A 26585-nucleotide genomic window follows, 5' to 3' on the forward strand; every position below is an offset into this window, starting at 1 on the left:
CCCACCTTTTCACCCCCCAGCCCCCCCAAGTCCCTCTTGGCAGGGCTGCTCTCCATCCCTCCATCCCCCAGCCTGTATGGATACCGGGGGTTACCCCGACCCAGGTGCAGGACCTTGCACTTGGCCTTGTTGAACCTCATGAGGTTCACACATCATATAGGTCAAGTGTTATTTTTTTCAGAATAAACAAAATCAAATGTGATTTCAGCAAAGGGAATACATTTTACTAAGAAAATAGAAGACCAGAACACATTTCAATAGAGTTACAATATTATAAAGGAGAAAAAAACCCCAAACAACCCAATCAGTTCACATTTAAATACAATTTTAGTATTCAGCTGAGCAATGACCCAACCCCATACCATTAGGGTAGAACTGTTCTTCTCACAAGCACTCCAGTACTTCTGTTTATTTGGGTAAGGTAGATATGTTTAAGATGGAAATAAATGCAAATGATTTTGCCATTTTATTTCTCAACAAACTGGCCATCTGACTACGTCTGCGCAATCCTAAAAGTATTTTTATTTCCATGAGGAAGGAACTGCTTAAAGGATGGGTAAGTCAAAGTCAAAGGTAGTGGGAGAGTTCAGTACAATCCAGCGCCTGCTTCGTGGAATATAAGGGAATATAAACGCACACCATCAGGTTCCTGCCCCGCAAGCGAGACGTCCGATGCGAGACAGCTTTTCACAGTCCACCGTGCCACCAGGTACCGGACTCCCCGTGTGCCATCTACCTGTTCACAAATGTTCCTCCGGAGAAGGCACGAATAAGCTGCATCCTCACCGAGTGCCGCCATTTGGTAAGCGGGAGGTCTAAAGCGTGCTGAATTTTCCTCACGGTTCACCCAGAACAGCTGCAGGCTTTCTGATAGCATGGTAATGCGTATTTCGGGAGCAGGTAGGTAGGTAGGTCAGGGTAGATCCACCCAGAATTAGGTGTCCCTTCACCAGTGGCAACTGCATTACATTGCTCAAGTCCAGCCGCCAAGCGAGCGCAATTAGAGCTTTGCTCTACATTTTCTCCTTGCTCTAGTATTCAATGTAACACCAGTCCCTGCCTCTTACCTACGGCTGTTATGAAACAGGATAGCAGTACGCGTCATCTTAAAAAGAATCCCAAAACGACAGTGGTTTTCTTAAACTCAGGAGCAGCACTTAGAGCTGAGAGAGAACGGGAGTCCAAACTGAACTGTTCTTACAGTCCGATCTCCAGAGTTTCGTAGACACCTTTATCCAAATTACAGAGATGCTCGAATCTGCACCTCTGAAGTCAAGAAGCCCCAGGGCAAATGAAAAAAAACAACTTCAATTTCCTTTGGCCCAGAGTCAGCTGAACTAAAATTCAGGGTTGTAGCTGTACAACAGTGATCCCCACGCTCCTAGAGGAGTAGTCACTAAATAGGGCCGCTAACGAAAAACTAAAAGGTGTTGTTATCATGTCTCTTTACAGTTGCTACCAGAGGAGTGTGACAAAGGGTTACTTTACCCCCTCCTGCAGAACAGCGTGCTGGAGAAAAAAAAACCAAAAAAACAGTACAAAGACATGCACCTACCACAGGAAACCTGTTAAACACCGATCCACATGTGAATTGTCGTTGTGTTTCAGGCTTGGAAAACAAAACACAACGTCATGAGACATCACTGTTCACAAACATGACCAAGAACGTATGTGACGCGTCACATTTGGGTTTTAAAATATAGCAGATACTACATTTTAATAGTCTTCCTCTGCGCATCAGTTGTTGGCAGGCAGGCATACGCTTCAGGAACGCAGAAACCCTTGCAACATCTTTGAACCAGAACACACATATTTCATGAAAAAAGGCTGCGCTGCCTTAGCTCCCTTTCTTCTCTCCCCCCTAGGTATATACGTTGCTGCCAAGAGGCTCAGTCCTGCTCCTGTGGATTTTCAGGAAGTAAGTCTTGGACCAGACCCGGAAAAGACTGAGCTACTGACCTCAGGGGGTTCTGATCCTCTCAGAAGTGTTCTGTACATCCAGAATAGGATCCTCACAGAAGAGACATGAAAGACAGGCTTCTATACCATTCGGAGGGCAAAAGTCACCCGGGCTGTGTGACGAGCTACAGCAGTAATTCATCCTTTAGGTGATGTATTTTTTTTTTTAAAAGAACAGTATTAAGCTTAACTTACGCTATGCAGCATTACAAAATGCATCCTGGTTCCCTTTGCGTACTGCGGAAGAGAATTTTCTGCGCGGATAAAAGGTCGGTAAATGCTTTTGAATAAGCCAGCAAATAGAAAAAAAAATCAGGTTAAGCAGAATACAAAAAAGGATAGTGTGGTTCCTTACCAAGCGGCAAGATTAGCAGTTGTAATTAATTCTAAGATTAATTAGATCTGACGAATACACAAAACCGAAGATGAATTGACATATTAAAAACCAAAATAATCTGAAAAAGATGAAAGGGAGTGAAATGCACTTAAAACTGTATGAGCTGGCATGTTACCGGTTGCTAATGGAAAACAACAGCTATACGTTAAAGCTAAAATTCTGCCATGTCTATATTACAAGCTATAGATGATCCACGGAACCTGATTAAATACCGTCCACGGGTGCATATGCATAGATAAAGTCTAACTGGTACCACTTAGCTGCCGTAACTGGGACAGGTGAGGGAGAGACAGTCAGGCCTTCGCTGCTCTGGAGCTCCGGCGCCTCTGCAGCCCCCTCAGGGCAGTAGCTGGGGGCTCCGAGTCGGTTAAAGACTCTTTTTCCTCACCTGTGCAGTGGGATTTCCTGCAGAATTATGCAGGAACATCGGTACTTGGGAAAATCCCACTGCTGGCCAATTCTGAATAATCCCTCTTGCAATCTGCTTAAAGACAGGAGGGGAGCCCGTGCCAGGAAGGGAAAGGACTGCACTTGGCAAAACGGGCATCTTCCCTCGGCTTGACAGCAGCCACTGCAGATTTCCTGGGCGGTAGCTCCCTTTGGGAACCGAAACAACTCTTGCCCAAAGCAAGACCCCTGCTGCGTGCAGGTTTTTCCTATTTCCCCAAGCGCCAGGTTTTCCTGAGTACTATCAATGCCCGCTGATTACGAACCATGACTGCACTTCTTGCCTGGGGGGGAAAAAAAAAAAAAAAAAAAAAAATCAGACTGAATGGATGGATGCAGATCTTTATTTTGTAAGACAGAGTTATATTTACGGACCGATTGCCCTGCCTCTGTGATCATTCTCAGCTGGGACACAAGATCAGTGCAAGGGGTTATTTTTGTTACTCGTCTGCCTAATTAGTACGCTGGCAGAAACGAGGAAGTGTGCGTTCCCAATACACTCGAATCCAATGATGCAGAACTCCACTGACGCAGCACTGCAACAAGCTTCAGCTAGAGTTGGATTTTCAGAAGGTAAAAATAATTTGTACACTAAATAAATAATTTCAGTAAGATCACAAATTTAAATACAATAAAAACCAGGCATAGCAAAAATAGATGAAAAAAAGCATTCTTTGTAAAAACATCATAGGTGTGTGTTGGTCTTTTTTTGTACATATACTTACATATACAAGTTGCAAACCATGTACGTCGCCCAACCTGGCAATGCAGCATTTCCAGCCCCACCAGGCAGCACTTTACCACAGTTTGAATACACAGGCTTTTCCCCACATCGCTATTTTCTGTCTTTACATAATCAGTCTTCTCTCCTCACTCAGGTAAAGCCTTCCCAAAAGTTTACTGTCCTTTTTATCTCATACAGGAACATAATTTTAAAAATCAGAGACGAGGCAGTCAGTGACAAGGACTGTGTCCAAGGGGGTGCAGAGACTATTTTCCCTGTTCTGTTTTGGACCTCTGCTGCGGAGACTGCATTTTCCAATATAAATGAGGATATGAGAGAGGTGCTTGCCACAGGTAAATCTTAAGCAAGCTTTACTTCATCTCTTTGGATTCCGGCTTCAAGTTTGGCAGCATAACCCTTTTACACTTATCTATTTATTTATTTTTGTCCTTTTTTGCCTTCATGCAGCAAACTATGGAGCAGCACCTTAGCTTTATTTCTGTTCCTGACACACCACTGTTGTTACAGAGACCGGATTCAGAGAAATCACAAGACTTGTATAACTATTGCTGTGTGTCCTTGCCTGCTCATACAAAGCAATGGAGGGCACTCAAGCCTGATCTGAACAAAATGAACAGGAATGCACTGTATCAAGTGTGCAGTACTACTCATTGCAATGGAAAATTCAACTCGCAGTTGGTTTTTTTTACACAAAAAAACCCTGACAAATTAAACCTGTATACGGAGAGAGGAAGATGAAGTGATCACCTTCGAGCATGAGATCTTTCGAGGCCTGTATTCAAACTGGACTGAATATACCGCACTGAGACCACAAGAAACGTTCAAACTTCTGTAAATGTGCGTGTCAACAGCTGCCTGTCACACTTTCTGTTTCAGCTTCATCAGCTGCCTGTGGGAGGTTTGTTCCAAGTGGCAGGTGAGTCCACTTAGGAGTTTTTGAGTCAGCGTTGTCATGAAAGCATCACACACAAGTCTTTTTGTGAGAAAAAAGGTAGGCAAGGGAGAAAACAATTTAGCTTAGAAGAAACAGAACCTTGAGAAAATTAACAAATGAAATAAAAATCCTTTGGTGCATCACCTTGGAGTCCACTGTAGGAAATCTCCTTGTAAAAATCTCTAAAAGATTTCCGTAAATGACTTCAGATCCTGCCTTTACATGATAGCATTTATTACACAACAACATAGCTTTGTTTTTAAAAGCTATTAAGTGATTAATACTATTTTCAGGCTTTCCAAGGATAATTTTAACTAGTTCACATTTTTCCTGGAAGCAGATTTCACGCAACAGTGGAAACACAAAATACAAACATTGCTGCAGATTCCACATGTGCACACCGCGCTGCTCCTCAAAGCACATTCAGAGAACGAGAGCAGCCAATGCCACAAGGAAGTCTGAACAGGGGCATCTTTAAACATCAGACAAAACAGAAAGCCCGTTAGACTGTTAAATTTGTCTTAAACTATCCATTTTTTTTTTTTTCTTTTGACAAATGCTCTCTGGTGAAGTCACAGATAACGCCGTGTGACAACACCAGGGCAATTAGAAGACTGATTATTAAAAACAGAAAGAAAATGTTCTGGAAATCAGCAGTGATGAACGCACTATAGTTCATCATCAACTGCACGTAGCTAAAACATCAGTAATGGAATTCTTTAGTGTGGTGCCGGCTCTAAGCTAGAAATGCAATGTCATTATTTAAATTAATTTTGGAGAGCTCACTCATTCCTGTGAGGGATGCCATCATCCATACAGTTTATCAGGTACTTGGGAGAAATCTACGTCGAGTGAAAAACCGAGTAGAAGGGGGAAAAAAAAAAAAGACAACAAAATGAGCGAAAATAAATTACAGGACTCAAAGATCATGATTAGAATTGGTCTGAAAGAGGGATCCCTGCAGAGTAGAAGATACCGCCCGAGGAGTGCCATCTTCTGATGCATCAGTGAACCTTAGATTCAGGCCAGTCATACACATCTGGCATGAAGGATTCGTATTCGTAGGTCCAAACCTTTGATCGAATGTAACGGTTCTTGTCTGCAGGTTCAGGGTAATGGAAAGCCATGTTGTTTGCGTATAAAAATTCCATAACCTGAAAAGTTAAACCACCAGTTTAACCAGTTTGTGCCTTTTACTACGTTCACATAACATCCACGCTTCTGCTGCAACACGTCTAGGACTCACAAACTGGGGAAAGGCAAACACCAAAGTCTTTTTACAACTCCTGAATGCCCTACCGGGGATCTGAAAAGTTAATTTCAGAGCTCAAAGGAGCATGATGTTGGCCCGTCATCACTGCCAAACTGAAGCATCCAACAAACTCAACATTTTTAGAAGTGGCTCTTTAATTAAAGGCACAAAGAACTGGGTATTTTGTGCCCAAGCACCTAGTGTTCAAGGGCCACGCTGTGCAATTCAGCAGGTTAATGTACACATAAAACACTTTTAGTACAGTCCACTTTGATGCTTCATACTCACCTTGACAGCAATATAAATAGAAACTTCCCTGATATTTGACAGTGGAGGATAAAGTCTTCCCTGTGCAAGTTCCTCATCGGTCAACTGTTCTGTCAATGCCTGAGTTAGAAAAACAAACAGGTTCTATTTACTGCATCCCATATGGGATCAATAACATGCTAAAACACCTGAGAGAAACACGGTGCAGTGTTCTTACTACTAGAGTGGTCCCAAACCACTAGAATAAGGCGGTCAAATATCTCAAAATTCTCAAAGATCAACTCTGTAATCCGGGGCGGCTGTATCAGCAAATTCTCCATTTAGCAAAATAAAATCCTAACCATGAAAATTATGAGCACAACATGCCTGCAGAACTGCCCCTGTGTTTGGCCAGTTGATTCACTGGTAGGTGGTCCTGCTCCAGCACGGAAAAGCAGGAGAGGATAGGAGCCTGGGGGCCACGTGAATCCCTGGCCACACCACCAGCTGTGGAACCCAGAGCGGGATGGGAGGAGGAGGAGGCGGCAGGCCTGCTGCCAGACCTGCGAGGCTGGGAGGCAATTTACACATGGACAAATTTCCTATTTGGGCGTTTGGTTTCTGGATGAAAAAGTTAAAATTGCAATGGAAGCCGATACTTTTCACAATTTCATTTCATCAAAATCCATTTTTTTTTTTTCCCCCCCTATTGGGAAGGGATAAAACCAACAGAAATCAAGCAGGAAACCATCAAGTTTCAGCAAGAGTTGAGAAATTGCCCATCATGGCATCCACCATCATGTCAGAAGCCACAGCCTACTCTGCTTCCACACTTACCTTAGCAGCCTCTAGGAAAACCTTATCACTAATATGTCGAACACTGCTGAGGATCACAGCGAGAGCCACGCCTACAATAAAATTATTGCCAATTAGGGCCACATCGGTTTAAAATATGCAGCCTGCTGCCGAGAAGCTGCCAGTCCTCTAAAATGTTATTTTTAAAAATCTTCCCATAGCTTTCTACACACATTTGTAAAACTATTACCATGTGTGCTAGTTATTTACCGCAATAGGTGGCTTTTGACAAGGGGTCGGCGCTTAGCAGCTCCGGGAGGAAAGGGAGAGAAAGGGGAAGGCAGGGAAATAGCCCTAGTGCTTCTTTTGTACCCTCACTTGTGCAGACGTAACTTCAAGAGGAGTATATTGACATTTATCTTCTCCTCCCCCCCCCAAGCAAGCAGAAGAAACCCATAATGCAGCAGCTTTCTAAGCCTTTAATAACCCCCTTTTGTCTTCTTAGAAAGTTGGGTTCATGTCCCATACGTAGCCTCACATGCCTAACATCCATCCTTAACTAGTTTTCTTTCATTCATTCTCCTGATTAGATTTCTCAGCTTTAAATGCTGGTAATACCTCTTCACTAACTACCTAGTGTAGCAAGGGAACCCAAGAAGAGGTGCTACAGCCTAGTCTTCAAGATTAAAAGACGACAATTTTATTTATTACCTGGAAAAATATAAGCATTGTTTCCTTGGCCTGGTTTGAAGGTTCTCCCATCTTTCAGAGTCACCAGCTCAAAGGGACTGCCACTGGCAAACAAGCAACGGCCCTGTGAAACAGAGGAATAACCACAGTCAGGCAGCTTCTAAAGAGCCAGCAGTATGGAGCAAGACAGTCATTATGAAATACAGGGACACCGGAGTCCTACAGCTCCCAGTCAGCTCCAGGACTGAGTCAGGAAGGTACTCGAGCGTGCAGCCAAATGCAAAAAGGCAAACGGCCCTCCTGACTGCAGCTTGATTCAAGCACACACTTAAATCCTTTGCTGACTCAATTTCTACAGTCCCAGAATGACACCAACCAAACCCGCCCTTTCCAGTAGGGCCTGGAAGAGATACAAGAATTAGTAAGCATCTGCGTGTTTCTGCAGCTGTGGAACATGCAATGTTTCTGCAGCAAACATCTGGAAAGAAGAGAGGCAAGCATACACATTGAATTACGCAGCTTTCTAAGGAATGGAAGCAACCTATTTGTTTTATCCTTCATCGTTCTTTAAAACAGCAAGGACTTAAAGGAACTACTTGCACACAAAATAAAATACTTGTGTGTTAACCATTATTATAACCATAACCATATCTCAGGAACCGTGGCCACAAGCCAGGACTCACCACCGTAGGGACTGTACAAAGACAGCTGAATAATGGCCACTTCCAAAAGGAGACTGAAATAGAAGTACAGTAACAAAAGGTCACTTGTTTCCTGATGGGTGGGAGGGTGACGGGAGGGACTGCTGTATCACACTTCTATTGCCGAGGAGGGAATAATGCAGTTTGCTTATCCTTCCCTTTGACAAGGATTTTAATCAGCACAAAATACTAAAACAAATCCAGTGTTTGGAGTGCGAACTATAGCCTCCAGACAAATGACCCTTTCCTCAAGCAGCAAAGCCCCTGTAAGCAAAAAAAATCTTCACTTTCTTTTGAGTAACAGGTTTAATAACGTTACTTTAAAATATTTAAGGCTCCTCAGGACCACTCCATTTGAGAACAAATTACCAAAGCAGCAAAAGACTCGGGAGCTATGTGTGAATGTTAGGGCATACCCACAACAATAGCCTTGATGTGTAGGGAGCAAAACATATGGATGCATTTGAGGACAGGACCAAAAGACAATGAAAATTAAAACACAAAAGCCCACACGATACACAGTGGCAGAGGGCACTAAAGCACTGTCAGGCTTTTGCAGGTGCCATCTAGTGGAAAAAGAATAAGGAATAAAAGGTTAGTGACGATCTCTTTGTTTCCTTACTGACTTCCTAGTCTAAACCTAAGATTGCACACCAGGGTTAGGCTACTCCCAACGCCAGGAGACACATGGGGCTGACAGCTCTGATCCCTAATTGCCTGACAAACTTTGTTAGTTAAACAACAAAACCAGAGAGGATTTTCTAGGTAATTATTGTGTCTCAAAGGGAAAAAGTATTATACAATTTGAAGGGCAACCTATGGGTAAACTGAGTACACTTCAGAGAACTAAAGAGCATTATGAAAACAAACATTAGATAGGGAGAAAAGTCTCAAGAGCCAGAAACATTACAAAATTTATTAATAAGGACTGGAACAAAATTACACTCGTTCATTTACTGACCAGTACTATTTAATTGTCCAAATAACTCAAGTCTATAAATAATAACTTACAGAAAATCATGAATAAAAGGACATATGGATCCAATATAGGAAAAAACCAAAGATCCTCTCTCCATTTGGCACAAACTTTTTTTATAACAGCACTATGCTCACGCAGCTACTTCAGCGAAGACGTGTTACCACACCTGAATCTAACCAGCACTGCCTTGCTTCTGCATCTGGTAGCGACAACTACCCTGAGGTCCAGCTCCTCGGGACTCAACACGCAGCCATGGGGAACAAGTGAGCCTCTTCCCTTCAAACATCTATTGCTCTGTTGATGTTCTACAAAAAGTGCAAGCAAAAATTAGGCTGATTCTCCCTCTTAATAGCACTGCTGGCCTCCTTCAGCCATCAGAGGTGCCAGTAGTTTTTACATTTATTTAGACCAGCTAAAGGCTTGGCTGTATAACTAACTCATTTACTTTCTGTCCAAGATACTGGAATTAAATTTTATATACTGAAACACAGCCCAACTCATTACTCTGGCTAACGTAAGATATTAAAGCAAGTGATATTAAACCATCTGCATTTAAAAGCACTCTCATTTACCATTAAAGGCTAAGGTCTAGATTTTGTCCAGAGGCTGTTATTCCTGCCTAGGGCTCACTCTGGACCTGCAAAACTCTGTAGGAAGAGTTCCCTCTGAGCTGATGGGCCCAGTGACATGGAAGAGAATCTGGGAACCAACTGGAGACAATGGAGTTCTACCCTTCTGGGTGTGAAGCTAACACTCCTGAGGTTGCAATGCTGGAAACCAAACCACACTGACGGTGGAAGAAAGGAGTTCATAGTTCTGCATCAAGAAACAAGGAAAGGTCCCCACCCACTCATTTTCACATATGAGTCACTTGATTTGGGACTGTATTTAAAAAGAAAAAAAAAAAAGAAAAGGAAAAAAAGCAGTCTTTTCATGAGCCCCACCCCTGAAGTCTGCAGGCAGGCCCTGTGGACAGGAGAGAGATCAGAGCTGGAGCCTACAATGTAAAGGAAAGGCACTACCAGCCAGTTCAAAGTGTTAAAGCTAGCGCTCTGTCTGCCTGATGCTCCCTTGCCCCCCACCTCCTTCCCCTCAGGCTCTCTTCAAAGATGATTAGTTTTTGTATAAAAAGTCATGCAGAAGGATAAAAGGACTTGCCTCATTAAAGTCAAAGCCAAGGTCTGGATGCGCCGGTGATAGTGTTATTAAAAAAACCCACCCCAAAACCCCAACTTCCAAGCACCCCACAGCACAACGGCTTTGAGGTAAGAGTGCTGGAGGGGGGGTTTATTCTCGGTTCACTCATTTGAACGTTTGGTGGTGCCAGTGTACGAGACACAGACATTGCAAGAGGCGAACAGAAGGACAGAGGGCCATCACAGACACCTGGAAGCACAGGTTACTGTTAACGATTCGATTTCTGACCTGCAGACGCTAGGAAATGAGTGAGGGCAAAGCAGAATTCCTGGATTGGTGCAGGGACATTACCTGCTTTAAGGATTTTACTCAGCCATTACATTTTAAAGGCCGCACCTAATCTCTATTACAATGTTAACGTGTTGCTTTAAAACCCAAAATAATTAAAAAGCATGGTGGGAAACAGTTAATTGATCAAAGCTATGAAACAGCACCTAGTGGTCATTCTTTTAAAAAGTAGCAACAAGATTTAGGCTCTTTCAAGCTTTGCAAAATGTCGTTGTTTGAAAACCAAGGCTTCTTTTCAAATCACCTCCATTTACTTTTGCCAAAAGACGAGGAAGATCTGTATTATTATGTCAGTAAGTCCAAGTAATAATAAAATAATTTGAGTTCTTGCATTCTCACACTCAGTAAACAGTTCTATCACTAAGTGCCAGTAGGTCAACATTCCTAAACATTACATACCTCCGTTAACGTATATGCTTCCTCTGCTGTGCATTCAGCTTTCACTGTAGGGTTACTTAGTGCAAATATTATGGGTCGCTCATTGATAGAGGCCATTGCTTTGATCACATCCTGAGAGAAGAGCCGCCCAGCTCCTGCAACTCCTGAAGTAAATGGAAAACACATAAAAATAGAATCAATACTTGACTGCCTCAGGGCAGATGACAGCAACTGCAGATTAAGTTCATGTCACCCCTGAAATCTCCCACTCAGAGAGAAGCACTGCAGGCTCTTCCAGCAGCGGGAGATGGAAACCAGGTACTGCTCTGTTAGTGGCTGCTTAAAATTCTCATTTTCTCAGGAACATCTAATTAATGTGTTCCAAAAGCCTATTTTACGTGGTTTTTTTTTTATTGATCTGTGTAAAGAACACTGCCCTGGATAGGCAAGTGGGAACTGCGGGTTCTTCACAGATGATTCATCCTAGCTGGGTGTTAAATGTGCAATTCCCTTGATACTGGTATTTCTGACCACACCCAAACACATGGGTACAGATACATAAAAATTATGTACATTTGTACACCAGCTACAAACATCAGGGTAGCCACTCAGCCAAAAACCTTTTCTTTTCCAAATAAATCATGTGCAAAGGAAATTGCAGAGTTGTACCAGGAAATACCTGTAATCCCATCTGGCCTCTGCATTCAGCCACAGTTATAAATCAATACCTACCCATGTCAGTGACCTAACAGGTATTGGTGATCTGCAGTATGAAACAGCTCCTTCAGGCCATGCTGCTGGCAGATTCTGGCCAGAGAAGCTGACTGGGGGGGGAAGGAAGGTCAGGAAAAAACCCAATTACTCAAGTTAGAGACCTCCTGTAAAGCAGAAAATGCTCTGTTTGTGACTGCTGTCTCCCTTGCTGCTGGTGTGGGGAATGTGTCTGGGAAAAAGGTTTTATTTTTTCTTCCTGACTCTCAGTGCCCTTCACGACCATTTCAGTTCATTGTGGCTATGCAGCCCTTGAGAACATGCTCAGAGTTTTCTAAAAAAGGTCCAACACCAGCTGGACAAGGACTAGAGGAAGCAGTTAACGAGGACACAAGATGCAGAAGGAGCACCACAGCTGAGAGCTAATCTGCAGGTCGGTGTATTTTCAAGGAAGAAGTGGACCTCACATTTTCATCTTATTTACACCAGCAGAAATGCAGATCACTGTCACCAACCTCCTTGGAGCCACATCAGCAAATTGAATGCAGCAAATAACCAAGTGATGGAAACACAGAAACAAAAATAACCTTACTTACCAATGATAGCTGAAGGCCGAAGTACATTCACTGCCTCTACAAATGTCTTTGGTATCTGCTCTGGAGCCTGATGCGTAAATGGTTCTTGATTGGAATCTACCTTTTGTTCTCGGCCCTAAAAAATAAATTGGAGAACAAGTCTTATGAGGAGCAGCTGAGGGAACTGGGGTTGTTTAGTCTAGAGAAGAGGCTGAGGGGAGACCTTATTGCTCTCTACAACTGCCTGAAAGGAGGTTGTAGTGAGGTGGGTGTTGGTCCCTTCTCCCAAGTAACAAGTGATAGCACAAGAGGAAATGGCCTCAAGTTGCACCAGGGGAGCTTTCAGTTGGATATTAGAAACAATTTCTTTACTGAAAGAGTGGTCAAGCACTGGAACAGGCTGCCCAGAGAGGTGTTGGAGTCACCATCCCTGGAGGTGTTCAAAAACCGTGTAGTCATGGCACTTTGGGACATGGTTTACTAGGCGTGGTGGTGTTGGGTTGACAGTTGGATTTGCTCTTAAGTGGTCTTTTCCAATCTTAATGATTCTATGAACGTTGATTCTTTTTGTGAGGAGGACATGGAAAGCACTGGCCATCTGTACTGTAGTATTTCAAAGTATGATGTACCCCTACCTGAACCAGTAAACCGTATTTGTCGAACATCCATATCCTCCTGTAGGCTTCCTCAGCAGAAACACCGCTTTCCATCATAGCCATAACAATGAGGTTTGCAATTCCCAGGGCAGCCTTGTGGATAAAAGGACTTTGATTTTTAACAAGTCACCAAAGGGGTCTCTCATCACAAACTGTTCAAGATCCCCACAAAAATCATTTAGCAAGTCAGTGCTGAAACGCAAGCAATGTTCGCCTAAATGGGGCCAGAGTCCTGGGATCAACAGCATCACGTCTTCAGGCAAAAGAGGGGTGGCTCTCCCGGGTACTGTGCCCCCATGCCTGTACCAGTTCAGCAGCCCCAATAAAGCAGCCCAACCAGACAATAAGAACAAGTTAGTGCTGCAGCACTCCTGTCAAGAAACCACAGTGAGGTGTTTTGTGCCCAACAGCTTTCGAAACCCCTCTCTGCTCCTGCTGCCTGTGATAAAGGCTTTGCAGACAGAGGGCAGAAAGTAGATGCTGGCAGTGCTTCCCTCCACGTCCCTTCTCTAGGCTCGCTGCACATGCTGCTAAGTCTGGCAGGAGAAATAAGGTAGAGGGAAGTGCAGAGCAGGGCTCAGTGCTCAGGCAGCAACACAACATCGGACAATTAATGCAATCTGGACCTTCCCCAGCTGGAGAAATTTTCAGCTAATTAAGTTATTTTGTCAGCACCATAGAAGCAATTTTGCTGACATACCAAGCAGCATGGTGCTGGTCCTGACACTGCTGCCCCAGCAACTAACTAGTGTCTGCTGCAAACAGCCGCTGATTTAACTCACTAAGAAAACCACTGTGTACTTCTCTCCAATGCTATAAAAATCGAGACATTCTTACCCCCTTTCTTACTAAACCATAATTTTATGGTAAATTCCCCTTCAACTACACGCAAGTCCCTGATGCTGTCCTCAAGTCTGTGTAAGAAAATGAAAACCGCGAGTCCTTGCAAATGTTAAACACCTTTCAAATAGTCATCTTTAAGCAGGTAGTCCCTCCTGTTCATGTATTTCAGCTGGCCTTATATGTAAGCTCTGCAATGGAATTCAGAGAATGTGACTCTCCACAAGCCCCACAGAACCAGAAAATATACAGTTCAATCTCTTGTTGTGCTAGAGCCCTTAAAAGAACTCACCTCTCCTGCCCCAAGGAACAGCACTTTCTGCTCTGCAAGTGGTTTACCGGTGGCTTTCTGAGCTGCCAGCAGTCCTGCCAAGGCCACTGAAGCTGTCCCTGTAAAAACAGTACAGATCTGAGAAGAGCTGAACAGATCTGCATGGCAGATTATGGTTTTAGGCAAGGTTGTTGCATATACATTAAGGAACATAAACAAAGGGTATACCTTGAATGTCGTCATTGAAGGTACAATATTTCTCTCTGTATTTTCTTAAAAACCGAAAAGCATTGTGGTTTCCAAAGTCTTCAAATTGGATAAGGGTGTTCTGGCCATACCTACAGAACATGGCAAATGTTCCCATCACTAGACACATAAAGAAATAAAATCAACAAGGGCAAGTGTCGAGTGCTGCACCCGGGGAGGTCAAACCCCATGCACCAGTACAGGCTGGGGGCTGACCTGCTGGAAAGCAGCTCTGCCCAGAGGGACCTGGGAGTCCTGGTGGACAACAAGCTGACCATGAACCAGCAATGTGCCCTGGTTGCCAAGAAGGCCAATGGTATCCTGGGGTGTATTAAGAGGAGTGTGGCCAGCAGGGCGAGGGAGGTTCTCCTCCCCCTCTACTCTGCCCTAGTGAGACCCCATCTGGAGTACTGTGTCCAGTTCTGGGCTCCCCAGTTCAAGAAAGATGAGGAACTCCTAGAAAGAGTCCAGAGGAGAGCAACTAGGATGATAAAGGGACTGGAGCACCTCCCCTATGAGGAAAGGCTGAGAGAGCTGGGCTTGTTCAGCCTGGAGAAGAGAAGACTGAGAGGGGACCTCATCAACACGTACAAATATCTTAAGGGTGGAAGTCACGAGGATGGAAGCAGTCTGTTTGCAGTGGTGTCCAGCGACAGGACTAGGGGCAATGGGTGCAAACTGAAACATAAGAGGTTTCAGTTGAATATGAGGAAAAACTTCTTTACTCTAAGGGTGACAGAGCACTGGAACAGGCTGCCCAGGGAGGTTGTGGAGTCTCCTTCTCTGGAGATACTCAAAGCCCGCCTGGATGAAGTCCTGTGTAGAATGCTCTAGGAGAGCCTGCTTTAGCAGGGGGGTTGGACTAGATGATCTCCCGAGGTCCCTTCCAACCCTTGCCATTCTGTGATTCTGTGAAATCCTTCATGCAATCAATCATCTTTGGAAAAAAGATGTCCTCAGGCCTTTCACTCCTTAAAACAGTTCCATCTTCGTTCTGTGCATATTTAACAGATAACTGCAAGCAGCATGTTCCAGGTCACAGAGAAAAATCACTATGGAGTCAGAAATACAGCCACCTCTCTGACTTCTAGTCCTATCCTTATTCCTTAAATGACTGTTTCAAGGACAGTGTGTTATGGGGTTTTTTTGCCAGCAGTTTTGACCATCCTTCCATGCAGAATATTCAATGTCATACCTGTCTGTAATGGCTTCCATAAATTCATCAATTAGGTCATCATAGACCTGCGAGCGATCCCTTTTTTGGTATAGGCCCATATAAAATGGATCTTTTAAGAGTGTCTGAAAAAGAATAAATCAAAGACAGCAGCAGGATGAATCACTTCCTCAGTATACACTTTCCAGAGTTCACGGTAACACATTTCACACCAAAGATACTGCATTTATATAGCCACTGTAACTGCCTCCAGTCTATATCAATGTTCAGTAATTTCAGCTGGCACTTGAGGTTGGTGATGGCTGCTTTGAAAATGGAACAAATCGATACTGTGAACCATAAACTGCTTTAATAAATCTGATTCATGTTTCCAGCTTCTTAAAGTCGGGTCAACCCGACTGTCTATTTTACAGTATTCCAGCATTCAAATTATTTCCAAATGCACCATTTCACTGACAAATGAACTGACATTTTTCAATCACTGATATGGAACTGTATAGCGAATTCCAAATCACCTACCCCTTACGTAAAATATTTGGTTTTATCTTAAATAAAAGTGTTCAAATAAAAATCTTCTCTTACAGTACTAAGGACTCTTAAAGAGATACTTTTCATAGGGATAAATTATGGCAGGCAAAGTTCAGTCAAACTCACTGTATTATCAGTTCCAACGTCGATGCACACAGGCAAGCATTTATCTGGATGTATCCCCGCACAAGCAGTATACAAACACAGTTTTCCTACTGGAATTCCCATCCCATATACACCTAGGTCTCCAAGACCCAATATTCTTTCTCCATCGGTGACGACAACAGCCTGAAAACAAAACCAGGTGAAATTATATATGATCAGTGAAATTTATAAAGTTTAGAGCAATACCAGGTGGTGGTTTTTTTTCCCCAGGCAAAAATTCAGGTATGTGTTTGTACAGTCAACCAAAGAAGAGACTGCAAGGAATATTTTACTTGAAGCAATAATGCTTAGTGTTAGAATCAGCTATTCTCCTTTTTCTTTGCCGAAATCCACTGCCCAAATCCTTGAAAGCTAAGTGGGAAGGCTCCAAGCTGCCACGCGGAACTGCAGCTTGTAACTCAGGTTTATGATTTCCACTTGTAAATCCAGACATCAAAAAGTTTCTGTAAGTATCGTTCACCTCATCTCCCTTTGTGGTTCTCCACCCAGCTGGGTCGTACAGGATTTAATGGAAAAATCTGGGCCTCCCAACTACCGCTTCTGTGTCCTAATTTGAGGACAAGATCACCTCTCCTACTGCTACGTAACACAGTAAGTAAGACCCAGAGGTGCATCTTTCCCCAAAAGGTGGAATAATGAAGTAAAATAAAAAGTTTGGCAACTCTAGTTCTCCTCATCGCTGTTTACTCAAATCATAATCCTCATATTTAGGACAAAACTTTGCTCTTCAAGATAATGCTTTACCTTCATTAGCCTTATTTTGCCATCATTGTCAAACAGCCAAGGATGCATTATTTAGTATTTACATTTCCATTAAATAACAACAAATCTTAAGCAGCTCAACTGAGATTAAATAACAACTAGAACAAAAAAATCATACGGTGGGAATACCTTAACGTCATTCTCTGGCCAGTTGTTCACAATTGACCTTATGTGGCCTCTGTCTGAGATGGAAATAAATAATCCCCTGGAAGAAAAAAAGAAAGCAAGAAGTATTTTATAGGCAGCAATTGGAAATTTCACCCGGCTTTGTAAAACTAAATGTCAAACAGTAGAATTTGCTTAGAATGGAAAGAGCTGCGATCACTGACATAAACCACTCAAAGGACGATTTCTAATACACAAGTCTATTCAGCTACTGTGACACTCTAAAATAAGAACACAGAGAAAATTTTCCTGATGCTACCTGGATTTGACACTACTACAGGTATTCACCTTTAATACTCCTCTAGGGCAAAACAGCTCTGGGGTTAGCATCAGACATGGCAGGATCTATGCTCCCCTGTAAGGGTACGAGAAGGGAACACAATCCTAAGCCTGGCTTTACCTTAGTGAATCTCCATTCACAACATTACACAAGGCAAGGGGAGGGAAAAGGAAGGAAAAAGAAGAACAGGGACTAAGCGTACTGTCTTCTTCAAGACTAGGAGAACAGTGCTTCCCACTGCTGAGTGCTCCTCCGTGGGAACATGGGAGGGGAGGCAAAGGAAGAGAGGTGAAGAGAAGCGCCTGTATTTCTTCTGTTTGAGCAAGCCCTCTGCGGTTAGGAGGAAATGAAGCATGAAAGGCTCAGCAGAGGCGGTAACAGATAAAAGTACCAACACTTGGAACGTGCTGGTTCTTGGAAAGAAAGGGGCACATCCTGAGTTCCAGTCCATGCTGCTGTTTCTTGTACAGACAACTTCTAGAGGGGGACAGTTTTCAGACTGGCCTATAATACATACAGAGACGTGGAAGAGGAAAGGAAGCATGTGAGAACTAAGAGTACATCTTTCACATCCCCTTCCCCAGATGGGGAGCAAACCCATGAGTTTCTTACTGTCTTTATCACAGGAGCCGCCCTACGCAGCCGAGTCCTCACGGCAGCGAAGGATTAGCCCTTCCTCCACGCAGCACTAAAGCCCTCAAGCAAGAGGGCTCTAGAAGTACACTTTGAATTGCAGTGAGAGTATCATGGAAATGAGCTGAAACGACTGCCGGTCCGAGCTGGTCTCCTCAACACAGAGCTAATAACTGGAATGGTTGCTTTGAAGCCACCGCTGAACCCTAACCAGACCCCAGCCAAGTGTATTTACTGTGTCAGAATTAACTGAAAGCTGACCCCTGGTAGCAACTGCTTTAACACAGGGACTATCTGCACCCAACAGAGTCTGCTGAGCTACCGTGAACCGAGCCTTCCTCTCCCTGCTTTGCCAACATCTCTCCTCACACACCGCTCGCTGGCCTCTGCTCCTGCACCCCAGCTCAAAAAAAAACGTGAGAGTCTCTCTGGCACTGGGACCCTTTGCTGCCAGCAGGAACATGTTGGTCACAGCTTCCATTATGCCAGGATGGGGGTTGGCCTGAGCTTCCTCCAGCAAATCTGCTGTAGGGGTGCGCGCGCACTCGCGTTCCTGCCTCCCTGCGCAGGCTGCGTGCAGGGGTGCATTTAATGGTGAGCTACCCCCTTACTGCCCTGAACTGGCACAACTCTTGTATAACTGAGTCCAAACGAAAATCAAGTAAAACACTTCCAAACCTCGGGCAAGTATAGAGAGAAAATGGTAATAAAAGTATTTATTGTTCTTACTTTGGTCGCCTGAAGATGTGTCCATACTGGGAGCAGGCAAGGCCTACTGTTGGTGTGTATACAATCGGCATTAACCGTTCAATATCATCTTGTAATACCCTATAGAATAATTTTTCATTTCTCTCTTGGATTCCCATTATGTAGATATACCTGGAAAAACAAAACAAAACAAAAACCTCACTTGTTTCACATCTATGCTTATTTAAAATAATGTAAAAGAAGGTCAAAGCAAACCCCAAACTTGCTTCATATTATTTCTACATGAAATGCCTGCTTCCACTCAAATTGTGCCTTAAGCACTAAATGAAAGTTGGAAAAGAGAAAGTAGCAGCACTAAAAAGCTGAAATAAAACTACTGGATATGACATAACCATGCATGCTGACAACTTAATGCACAAACATGCATTGCGATAGCAGATAATCCATGGATTTATTACAGGATGCAGCTGTGAGTCTCATTACTGTTTAAAAAAAAAAAAAAAATCAGTGAAAGGATTTTTCATCCCAAAAAAGTAAGGTCCTGACAGTAAAGTCTTGGTAATTCTAACACGAACACAGTTGTAAAACAAATTAACTCCTAACAAAAAGTTCATTTTGAAGGACTTACCTAGGTGTGTAAATTAAACCTGTCTTTTTGCAAAGTTACCTACCAATCTACTGCATATTAATTCATATTCAGTCTCGCTGACCCGACGACACGAAGATAATGAATTAGCGATTTGTCTTAGGCTACAACAACTGGGCGCTTTGCCAATACAGACAACACGACCATTTCAGATCAGCAAGTGACATAATGTGGATTTAAAAGTCATCTTTCGGTTTTCATGAGAACAAAAGGGTTTTGATGTGGCCCAGTAAGCCTCAAACCATTCCAGTGCTCCTCTCGACTTTAGGAGACTGCATATTTTCACAGGTAGATACACACAGGATGATACGAAAATAGTAACAGGATGCTAAAAACATGCCATTCTAAAGAAAAAAAAAAAGAAATCAAATAAAAATCCTTCACTAGTGTTTTTTCCCCAAACCAGTGGGTTAAAAAAACAAAAAAGATTGGTATTAAAAAATTACCCATTATGACACTGAAAATTCTAACCCTGTAATTCCTTTCTAGCAGTAACTAATGTGTATGATAAACACTGTTTTTCATACTTAATTATCAAACCCTCAATTTAGCTTCACTCTCGCATATTTTTCTAGCATGCACCAACTGCCCCCTTTCCCCCCTCCAATACCTCTGTGCTCTAACAACCTGCCACCCAAATCGTATGTATTACAGAAATACATATTTACCACAAGGTTTGCAGCTTTGTTAGTGGCTAATTTGTGCACATTCTTTTTCCTTACCTTAGGACTACAGAATATAAGAGAGAAAGCTCCCCGACCTCATTTAGCCACGTGATGAAGGCATGATTGATGAAAGCAGTTTTCTGTGTAAAAGGGAAAATAGCCTCCAACAACTGAAAAACCCAGTGGAGGCACAGAAAACTTGTTTGGTTATCCTCATGAAATATTTTACAGCAATTTCCATTTACTTGCAGGACAAAACAAGGCCAGAGGAGTGCTTACTTTTCCAAGGGGTCAGTCATTTTTGCCAAATTCTTATGGAAGCGTAAGGCTTGAATGTCTTGCGTCTCTATTTTAGGAGGTAGAAGTCCTTGCAACCCAAGCATCTGTCGTTCGTGTAAGGTAAAGGCCATGCCCTGAAAACAAGAGGGGTGAGAAATAATTAGCAGTTCTTCCTCTAGCATTTCTATTTATAATGTCTTCCTATTTGCTGTTTCAGACTATCCACTGCTTCTTTTTCTCCTGGCAAGTGCCACAGAAGGCAAGGTTTGGATATAGTTGCCTCTGCTGGGGTTCTCCTCATCCTTTGTGGGTATCCTTTTTGACCATAGCTTTTCCACATCTCTGAGCCTTTGTGCCCTTTGCCAGATTTCATTTTCGTCTGTGAAACCGGAAAACAGCTAAGAGATCCCGCTGCAGACAGGCTAAGGTCTAAAAGGAAAATAACAGCTGCTTCTCAAATTGTTTCATAGGAACATAAGGTTGACAGGAACACGTGGGTCACCTCCTCTGGTCCCTACAACCACAGATAGCAACATTTAGTCCAGAGAGCTTTCTCTGAATTGCTCCATTTCCTGCTTTTTTCCCCCACGTATTTTTATTAATCCAGCCAGATCCCAAAGTTACTGAACTGCCCTAATACTGAGATCACGACTCAATCCAAATCCTTCATTTTTACAGAGGGCTAGAACGAATCTATTCTTCTTCAACTGAAGTTGTCTAGTATCGCAAAAGCCTCATTTGTAACAAATTCAGTTTCAGAAGAGTTGAACCACAAAAATAGCCCAGCATTTCCATTCTTCTCTGTTCCCAGGTGGATGAAGAGTTTAATTTATTGTTATGGAAATACTAATTTGAATTATTTAACAAGAACATTCAATAAAACTTGGCTTTTCACTCAGTACACCCCGCTGTGAGCTACCTGCTAGCAGAGACATCTTCACAGGGTAGCTAACTCGAGGCGTAACATTGCAAAAACGTTAACTGATCCCAGTCTGGATTCACAGCCAAGCCGGCTCAAAGCGCTGACCCCGTTTCCGACAACTGACCCCGCTTTAAGTTTGCCACTTCCAAACCAGCAATGATAAACTTTCCTTATTTCAGTTTATCCGACAGGGTCAGTTCAGTGACTGATTAAGTCAATACTTGTGAACACAGGAGCTGAAAGCCCTGGAAAGCTTTTGCTGTGCATTAATCTGTGAGCAAAAGCAGAATCTGAAAGGGAAAGGTCCGCTCGCTGCAGTATTTCGAGAGGGAGACAAAAAACATCGGTTCTGTTCACAAACAACGCTTGCTTTGATTACAAAAGCAGCTAGATTAAAAAAAACAAGGGCACACTTTCTCAAATTTCTCCACGCTGGAAGCAGATTCTTACTGCCAAGTTAAAAAGAAAAAAAAAAAGGTTTAAAAAGCTTCCTAAGGTTTGTTTTGTGCCTTGTGATAACACTCCAAATTCCTCCTGCAACCAGAAAAATCACAAGAAAAAAATGAGTATTTTTCCACTTTAGAATAAAAGGCATAAATTCAGATTAGAATATATGTATTTCATCTCTGCTTAGGTCTGAATAGGCTTTCACAGGTATTTGGAGAAAGCACGCCCATTAATACAAAAATCTCTAATTTAGATTCTATACTTGAGTGTAATTCCTCACCTGAGTGGTTTATAACGAATATAGCTTCCTCCTTTAGGAAAAAACCACAATTAAAATAATTAATAGCTTTACATATTTTTTCCCTTTGCTTATTTAAATCACATATCAGTTGTTTTGACTATACTGATTTAGGTAGCCCACCTGCTTTTCTGAACTAATTCTACACTAGATTCTAAAGTAATAAAATATTTGAAGAGGTAGAAAGGAAGAAAACAAGAACAAACCCAAAAAACTTCAGCGTTTTGCAAAAAAACCACTTGCAAATACTTTCTTGCAAAAAACTGTATTTAACCCTAGACCAGATCAACGCTTTGGTTTTCTGACAACCTTCCATGTAGTAGATTTGACATTAAATACTGAACTCAATTTATCCTTTTTCTCCTATCTGCGAGTCATTTGCAAACCGTTGTTTTCTTTCCTCATGTAACTTATTCTCCAGTGTTCTTCACAGCATCCCAGCATGGCAAGGGTTGGAAGGGACCTCAGGAGCTCACCCAGTGCCACCCCCCTGCCCAGGCAGGCTCAACCAGAACAGGGGGCACAGGACAGCGTCCAGGCGGGGGTTGAAGATCTCCAGAGAAGGAGACTCCACAGCCCCCCTGGGCAGCCTGGGCCAGGGCTTGGGCACCCTCAAAGTCAAGAAGTTCTTCCTCACATCCAACTGGAACCTCTTCTGCTTCAGTTTGTGCCCATTGCCCCTTGTCCTGTTGCTGGGCACCACTGCGAAGAGTCTGGCTCTGTCCTCGTGACCCCCACCCTTGAGATATTTGTACGTGTTGATGAGATCCCCTCTCAGCCTTCTCTTCTCCAGGCTGAACAAGCCCAGCTCCCTCAGCCTTTCCTCCTAGGGGAGATGCTCCACCTCAGCCTTTCTTCGTAGGGGAGACGCTCCAGTCCCTTTATCATCCTTGTTGCCCTCCTCTGGACTCTCTCCAGGAGTTCCTCATCTTTCTTGAACTGGGGAGCCCAGAACTGGACCCAGTGCTCCAGGTGGGGTCTCCCCAGGGCAGAGTAGAGGGGGAGGAGAACCTCCCTCGCCCTGCTGGCCACGCTCCTCTTCATGCACCCCAGGATACCATGGGTCCAAAAGTGCCTGTCAGTAAATTTCAGATGACTGCTTATTCCTGAACTTTTTTTACCCTTGCTGCTGGTCTTTTGCTGGGTGTAACAGTCACTTTAGGTCATTTTTCTGAAAACCAATTCAACTAAACCAAAACTTCCACTGAGAACGCAACCATGCAAAAGCAGCACTGGCATGAGAAAAAAAAAACCACGAGGAACACACACTGAACGCCATATTTTATTTTTTTTTTCCTATATTGCAAAGGCTCTACTTTAGTTTCACTTCTGCATACTTCACAAGAAATACTGAAAGATTCTCTGGGAATGCATCTGCCCAAGTTGCATGGAAGCGAACCACGCAAATGCGCATCTCCGCTATCTTCCCCTTTTCCTTATCTAGCCCCTAATTTGTTACCATCAGCAGTTTATGTCTTTTTAAAACAAATGTTTCTCAACACAAACTGTTCTTGCAGTACAAGGGATTTAGGATACAAAGCTGAGGACAGCTGATAAACATCAGTAATATTTTGACTGTTACTTTAGGCACTACAAAAACAAAAATGATGCCAACATTTTTACCATATTAAGAAGGGGAAAAAAGAAAAAGCTTAGCCTCTTTTCAAAGATATATAAACACGGGTCAGTAAAGCCACTAATGTCACCAGTTTAAGGCATGTCAAAGGCTGGAATCTCTTCAGTGGTACCATACTGGCTACACCAACATTTTATTCTAAACCAGCTGAAATACCTCACTAGCCAAACCTACGTCCTGGCCATCAGAAACTCTCAAGTCCCTTAAAAATAAAGTCCACCTAATGTCTAATTTCCACTATTAACCTGACACTGGGATATGGCTTTTCCTTAATTTCCTTGTACAGTGAAACCAGTGACCTTAAATTGCCTGGGTCCTTAATAATATCAAATGAGCCCTGAGCAGAACAGCTACCCATCTTTATTCAGTTTATTCGCATTTTTTCCAGTCTATAGGCGACCTGGTTTTTCAGTGTATCTGGAGTTACAATAACATTAAAGACAGGGAATTCTTTAAGTGGTACTAAGTACTTCCAGCTGTTTATTTATGTGACAATTAGCTCTTACCACATTAAAATGTGCTTTAATTTTTGCCCAGACCTAGCTCAGGAACCTGAATGCCATCAGCCTCCATACAGAAATTTAATCCTTGTTCCAACTATAACAGAACAAGTTTAGTCCAGAGCAGCTCTATAAAAAACCCAGAGCCCTTCCAACACTTGCTGTAGTCCCATTCATTATCTTTGTCCATGACCGTCAGCTGCCTCTCATTTTGGATTTGGGATGGTGCCTTGTTTCTCATACAGCCCCTTGCAGGACAGAGATTTTCCTTAAATTAGTGCGCCTAGGAGCTGCAATATTACAAATTTCCTAGCCTTTCCCCTCATTTTATAAACCCCAGCACAGTTTGACAGAACCAGTGATCAGTTCCCAGTGAATGAGGAATCACAGAATGGCAAGGGTTGGAAGGGACTTCGGGAGATCATCCAGTCCCACCCCCCTGCTAAAGCAGGCTCTCCTAGAGCATTCTACACAGGACTTCATCCAGGTAGGCTTTGAATATCTCCAGAGAAGGAGACTCCACAACCTCCCTGGGCAGCCTGTTCCAGTGCTCTGTCACCCTTAGAGTAAAGAAGTTTTTCCTCATATTCAACTGAAACCTCTTATGTTTCAGTTTGCACCCATTGCCCCTAGTCCTGTCGCTGGACACCACTGCAAACAGACTGCTTCCATCCTCGTGACTTCCGCCCTTAAGATATTTGTACGTGTTGATAAGGTCCCCTCTCAGTCTTCTCTTCTTCAGGCTGAACAAGCCCAGCTCTCTCAGCCTTTCCTCGTAGGGGAGGTGCTCCAGTCCCTTTATCATCCTAGTTGCCCTCCTCTGGACTCTTTCTAGGAGTTCCTCATCTTTCTTGAACCGGCGAGCCCAGAACTGGACACAGTACTCCAGGTGGGGTCTCACCAGGGCAGAGCAGAGGGGGAGGAGAACCTCCCTCGACCTGCTGGCCACACTCCTCTTAATACACCCCAGGATGCCATTGGCCTTCTTGGCAACAAGGGCACATTGCTGGCTCATGGTCAGCTTGTCGTCCACCAGGACTCCCAGCAATTTGCAGCACTGGGATTGATGTTCTCAAAGGCACCTAAGAGCCCTGCACCTACCTAAGGGCCAAATTCCCCCTGGTTTCCACTGGGATTAAATGCCCAAATACCGTAATGATTTGGGCTTAAGTCACAGGCATCACTTTTTGGTTTCCTTTGCCCTACAGTGCTAGGTGTCCTTTCTCTGAGTGTTATCCACTGACTTTCACTTGGATTAGTTTCCTTAATCCTCTTTACAGCTCAGAAAAAAAACAGGCGTCCTTTCTAAGATAGTACAGACAAAGCAGGGAGTGCATCTAGGAGAAAACCCAGCGCGCTTCAAAGGCCACGAATGAATGAATTAATACGCATGGAGAAATTTATTGCAACAAAACCAACGTGCTGCCGTGGGAAAAGAAAAAAAAAAAAAGGCAAGTAAAATGAAGTGTTGACAGTTTTTTCGTTAAGACAAGCTCACACTGAATCACCACATACTGTGCTTTTAATCCACAAACTATCTGGCACTGGGACCTCACTTTAGCCCTAACAACTGGGCTCTGCTACACAAAGCAAGTAGTGCTATAAATACCAGCATATAAAAATTCTAGTTGCCTAGTTTGCACGAAGGTGAACAGCAGACCCGAATTCTGCAAGCGTGATTTTTATAGCACCACTGGGTAAGTAATACTGAGAGGTTTCTAAGCAGAGAAGTACTAATGGTGATAATTTTTTCCCCACCTGCAAAGTCTTGAAGGCATATATGTAGGAGGGGATCCTTTTACCTGGTACCATAAATGCTCTCAAGCATTCAGAAAACCTGTACAGTTTATAACTTATAACCCATTCAAAGCCCCCGATAAAGATATAAATGCAGAATGTATCCAAAAATGCCACTGTTTGGAAAATGAGTTAGCCTGCTTCACTGGGAAGATTTAATCAAACGGTTTTCATGTAACTGCTAATCATTGTTATAACATATTCACCAGTATATCGCAGGCTTCAAAGTAGCATCACAAACGTTTATAAAATGAAGTAGATTTTACATTGGATTGTGGGCTGCTTCTCTTAACTCTGCTTCCTTTTGCTAAATCACAAAGTTCACTATTGCAAATGTCTCCACTGGGCAAATTAATAAAGTTCACTCCTATGAATCAAAGGTGCATTTGCTATCTCAGCTATAGATTCAAAGTTTCTCTGTGTTTATGAGAACAATGTAGAAGATGGAAATCTCCCTCTATTTCTTTCCTCTTTAATTTTTTAAACGCAAGTTCCTATCTTTGTTCTTCCAAAACCAGCATAGTATATATACTGGTACTCCCTGCTGAGCTGTGAAATGACCCAGACCTTCCCCATGTTATTAAGCTTTTAAAGACCTTATCTTTCTGCAGACAAAGATGCCACCAGTTCTTGTACCACCTCTGTACATGTGGAACCAGACGTAAATCACTTT

The 26585-nt window shown here is 43.1% G+C and overlaps 1 protein-coding gene across 4 annotated transcripts in view; it reads right to left on the bottom strand.

Moving 5' to 3' along the window:
• Positions 1 to 266: 266 nt before the first annotated feature.
• The window catches only part of ME2 (malic enzyme 2), a 44682-nt gene continuing 18363 nt past the window's right edge, over positions 267 to 26585 (bottom strand). For 2 of the 4 annotated variants that reach the window (XM_035903063.1, XM_009647680.2), the window contains 14 exons: positions 20313 to 20446; positions 18744 to 18893; positions 17066 to 17141; positions 16136 to 16297; positions 15503 to 15606; positions 14290 to 14399; positions 14083 to 14180; positions 12930 to 13043; positions 12316 to 12430; positions 11030 to 11172; positions 7487 to 7589; positions 6818 to 6888; positions 6023 to 6121; positions 267 to 5636 (listed from right to left, as the gene is read on the bottom strand). In XM_035903063.1, coding sequence (XP_035758956.1) covers positions 5487 to 5636; positions 6023 to 6121; positions 6818 to 6888; positions 7487 to 7589; positions 11030 to 11172; positions 12316 to 12430; positions 12930 to 13043; positions 14083 to 14180; positions 14290 to 14399; positions 15503 to 15606; positions 16136 to 16297; positions 17066 to 17141; positions 18744 to 18893; positions 20313 to 20446 — 1629 coding nt within the window. In that variant the 3' untranslated portion in view covers positions 267 to 5486. The remainder of the gene's footprint in view (positions 5637 to 6022; positions 6122 to 6817; positions 6889 to 7486; positions 7590 to 11029; positions 11173 to 12315; positions 12431 to 12929; positions 13044 to 14082; positions 14181 to 14289; positions 14400 to 15502; positions 15607 to 16135; positions 16298 to 17065; positions 17142 to 18743; positions 18894 to 20312; positions 20447 to 26585) is intronic. The other 2 variants (XR_004843164.1, XR_004843165.1) reach the window with 2 other exon arrangements.

The sequence above is a fragment of the Egretta garzetta genome, unplaced genomic scaffold, assembly GCF_000687185.1.
Source record: "Egretta garzetta isolate BGI_Z169 unplaced genomic scaffold, ASM68718v1 scaffold179, whole genome shotgun sequence".
In the NCBI taxonomy this organism is placed as follows: Eukaryota; Metazoa; Chordata; class Aves; order Pelecaniformes; family Ardeidae; genus Egretta; species Egretta garzetta.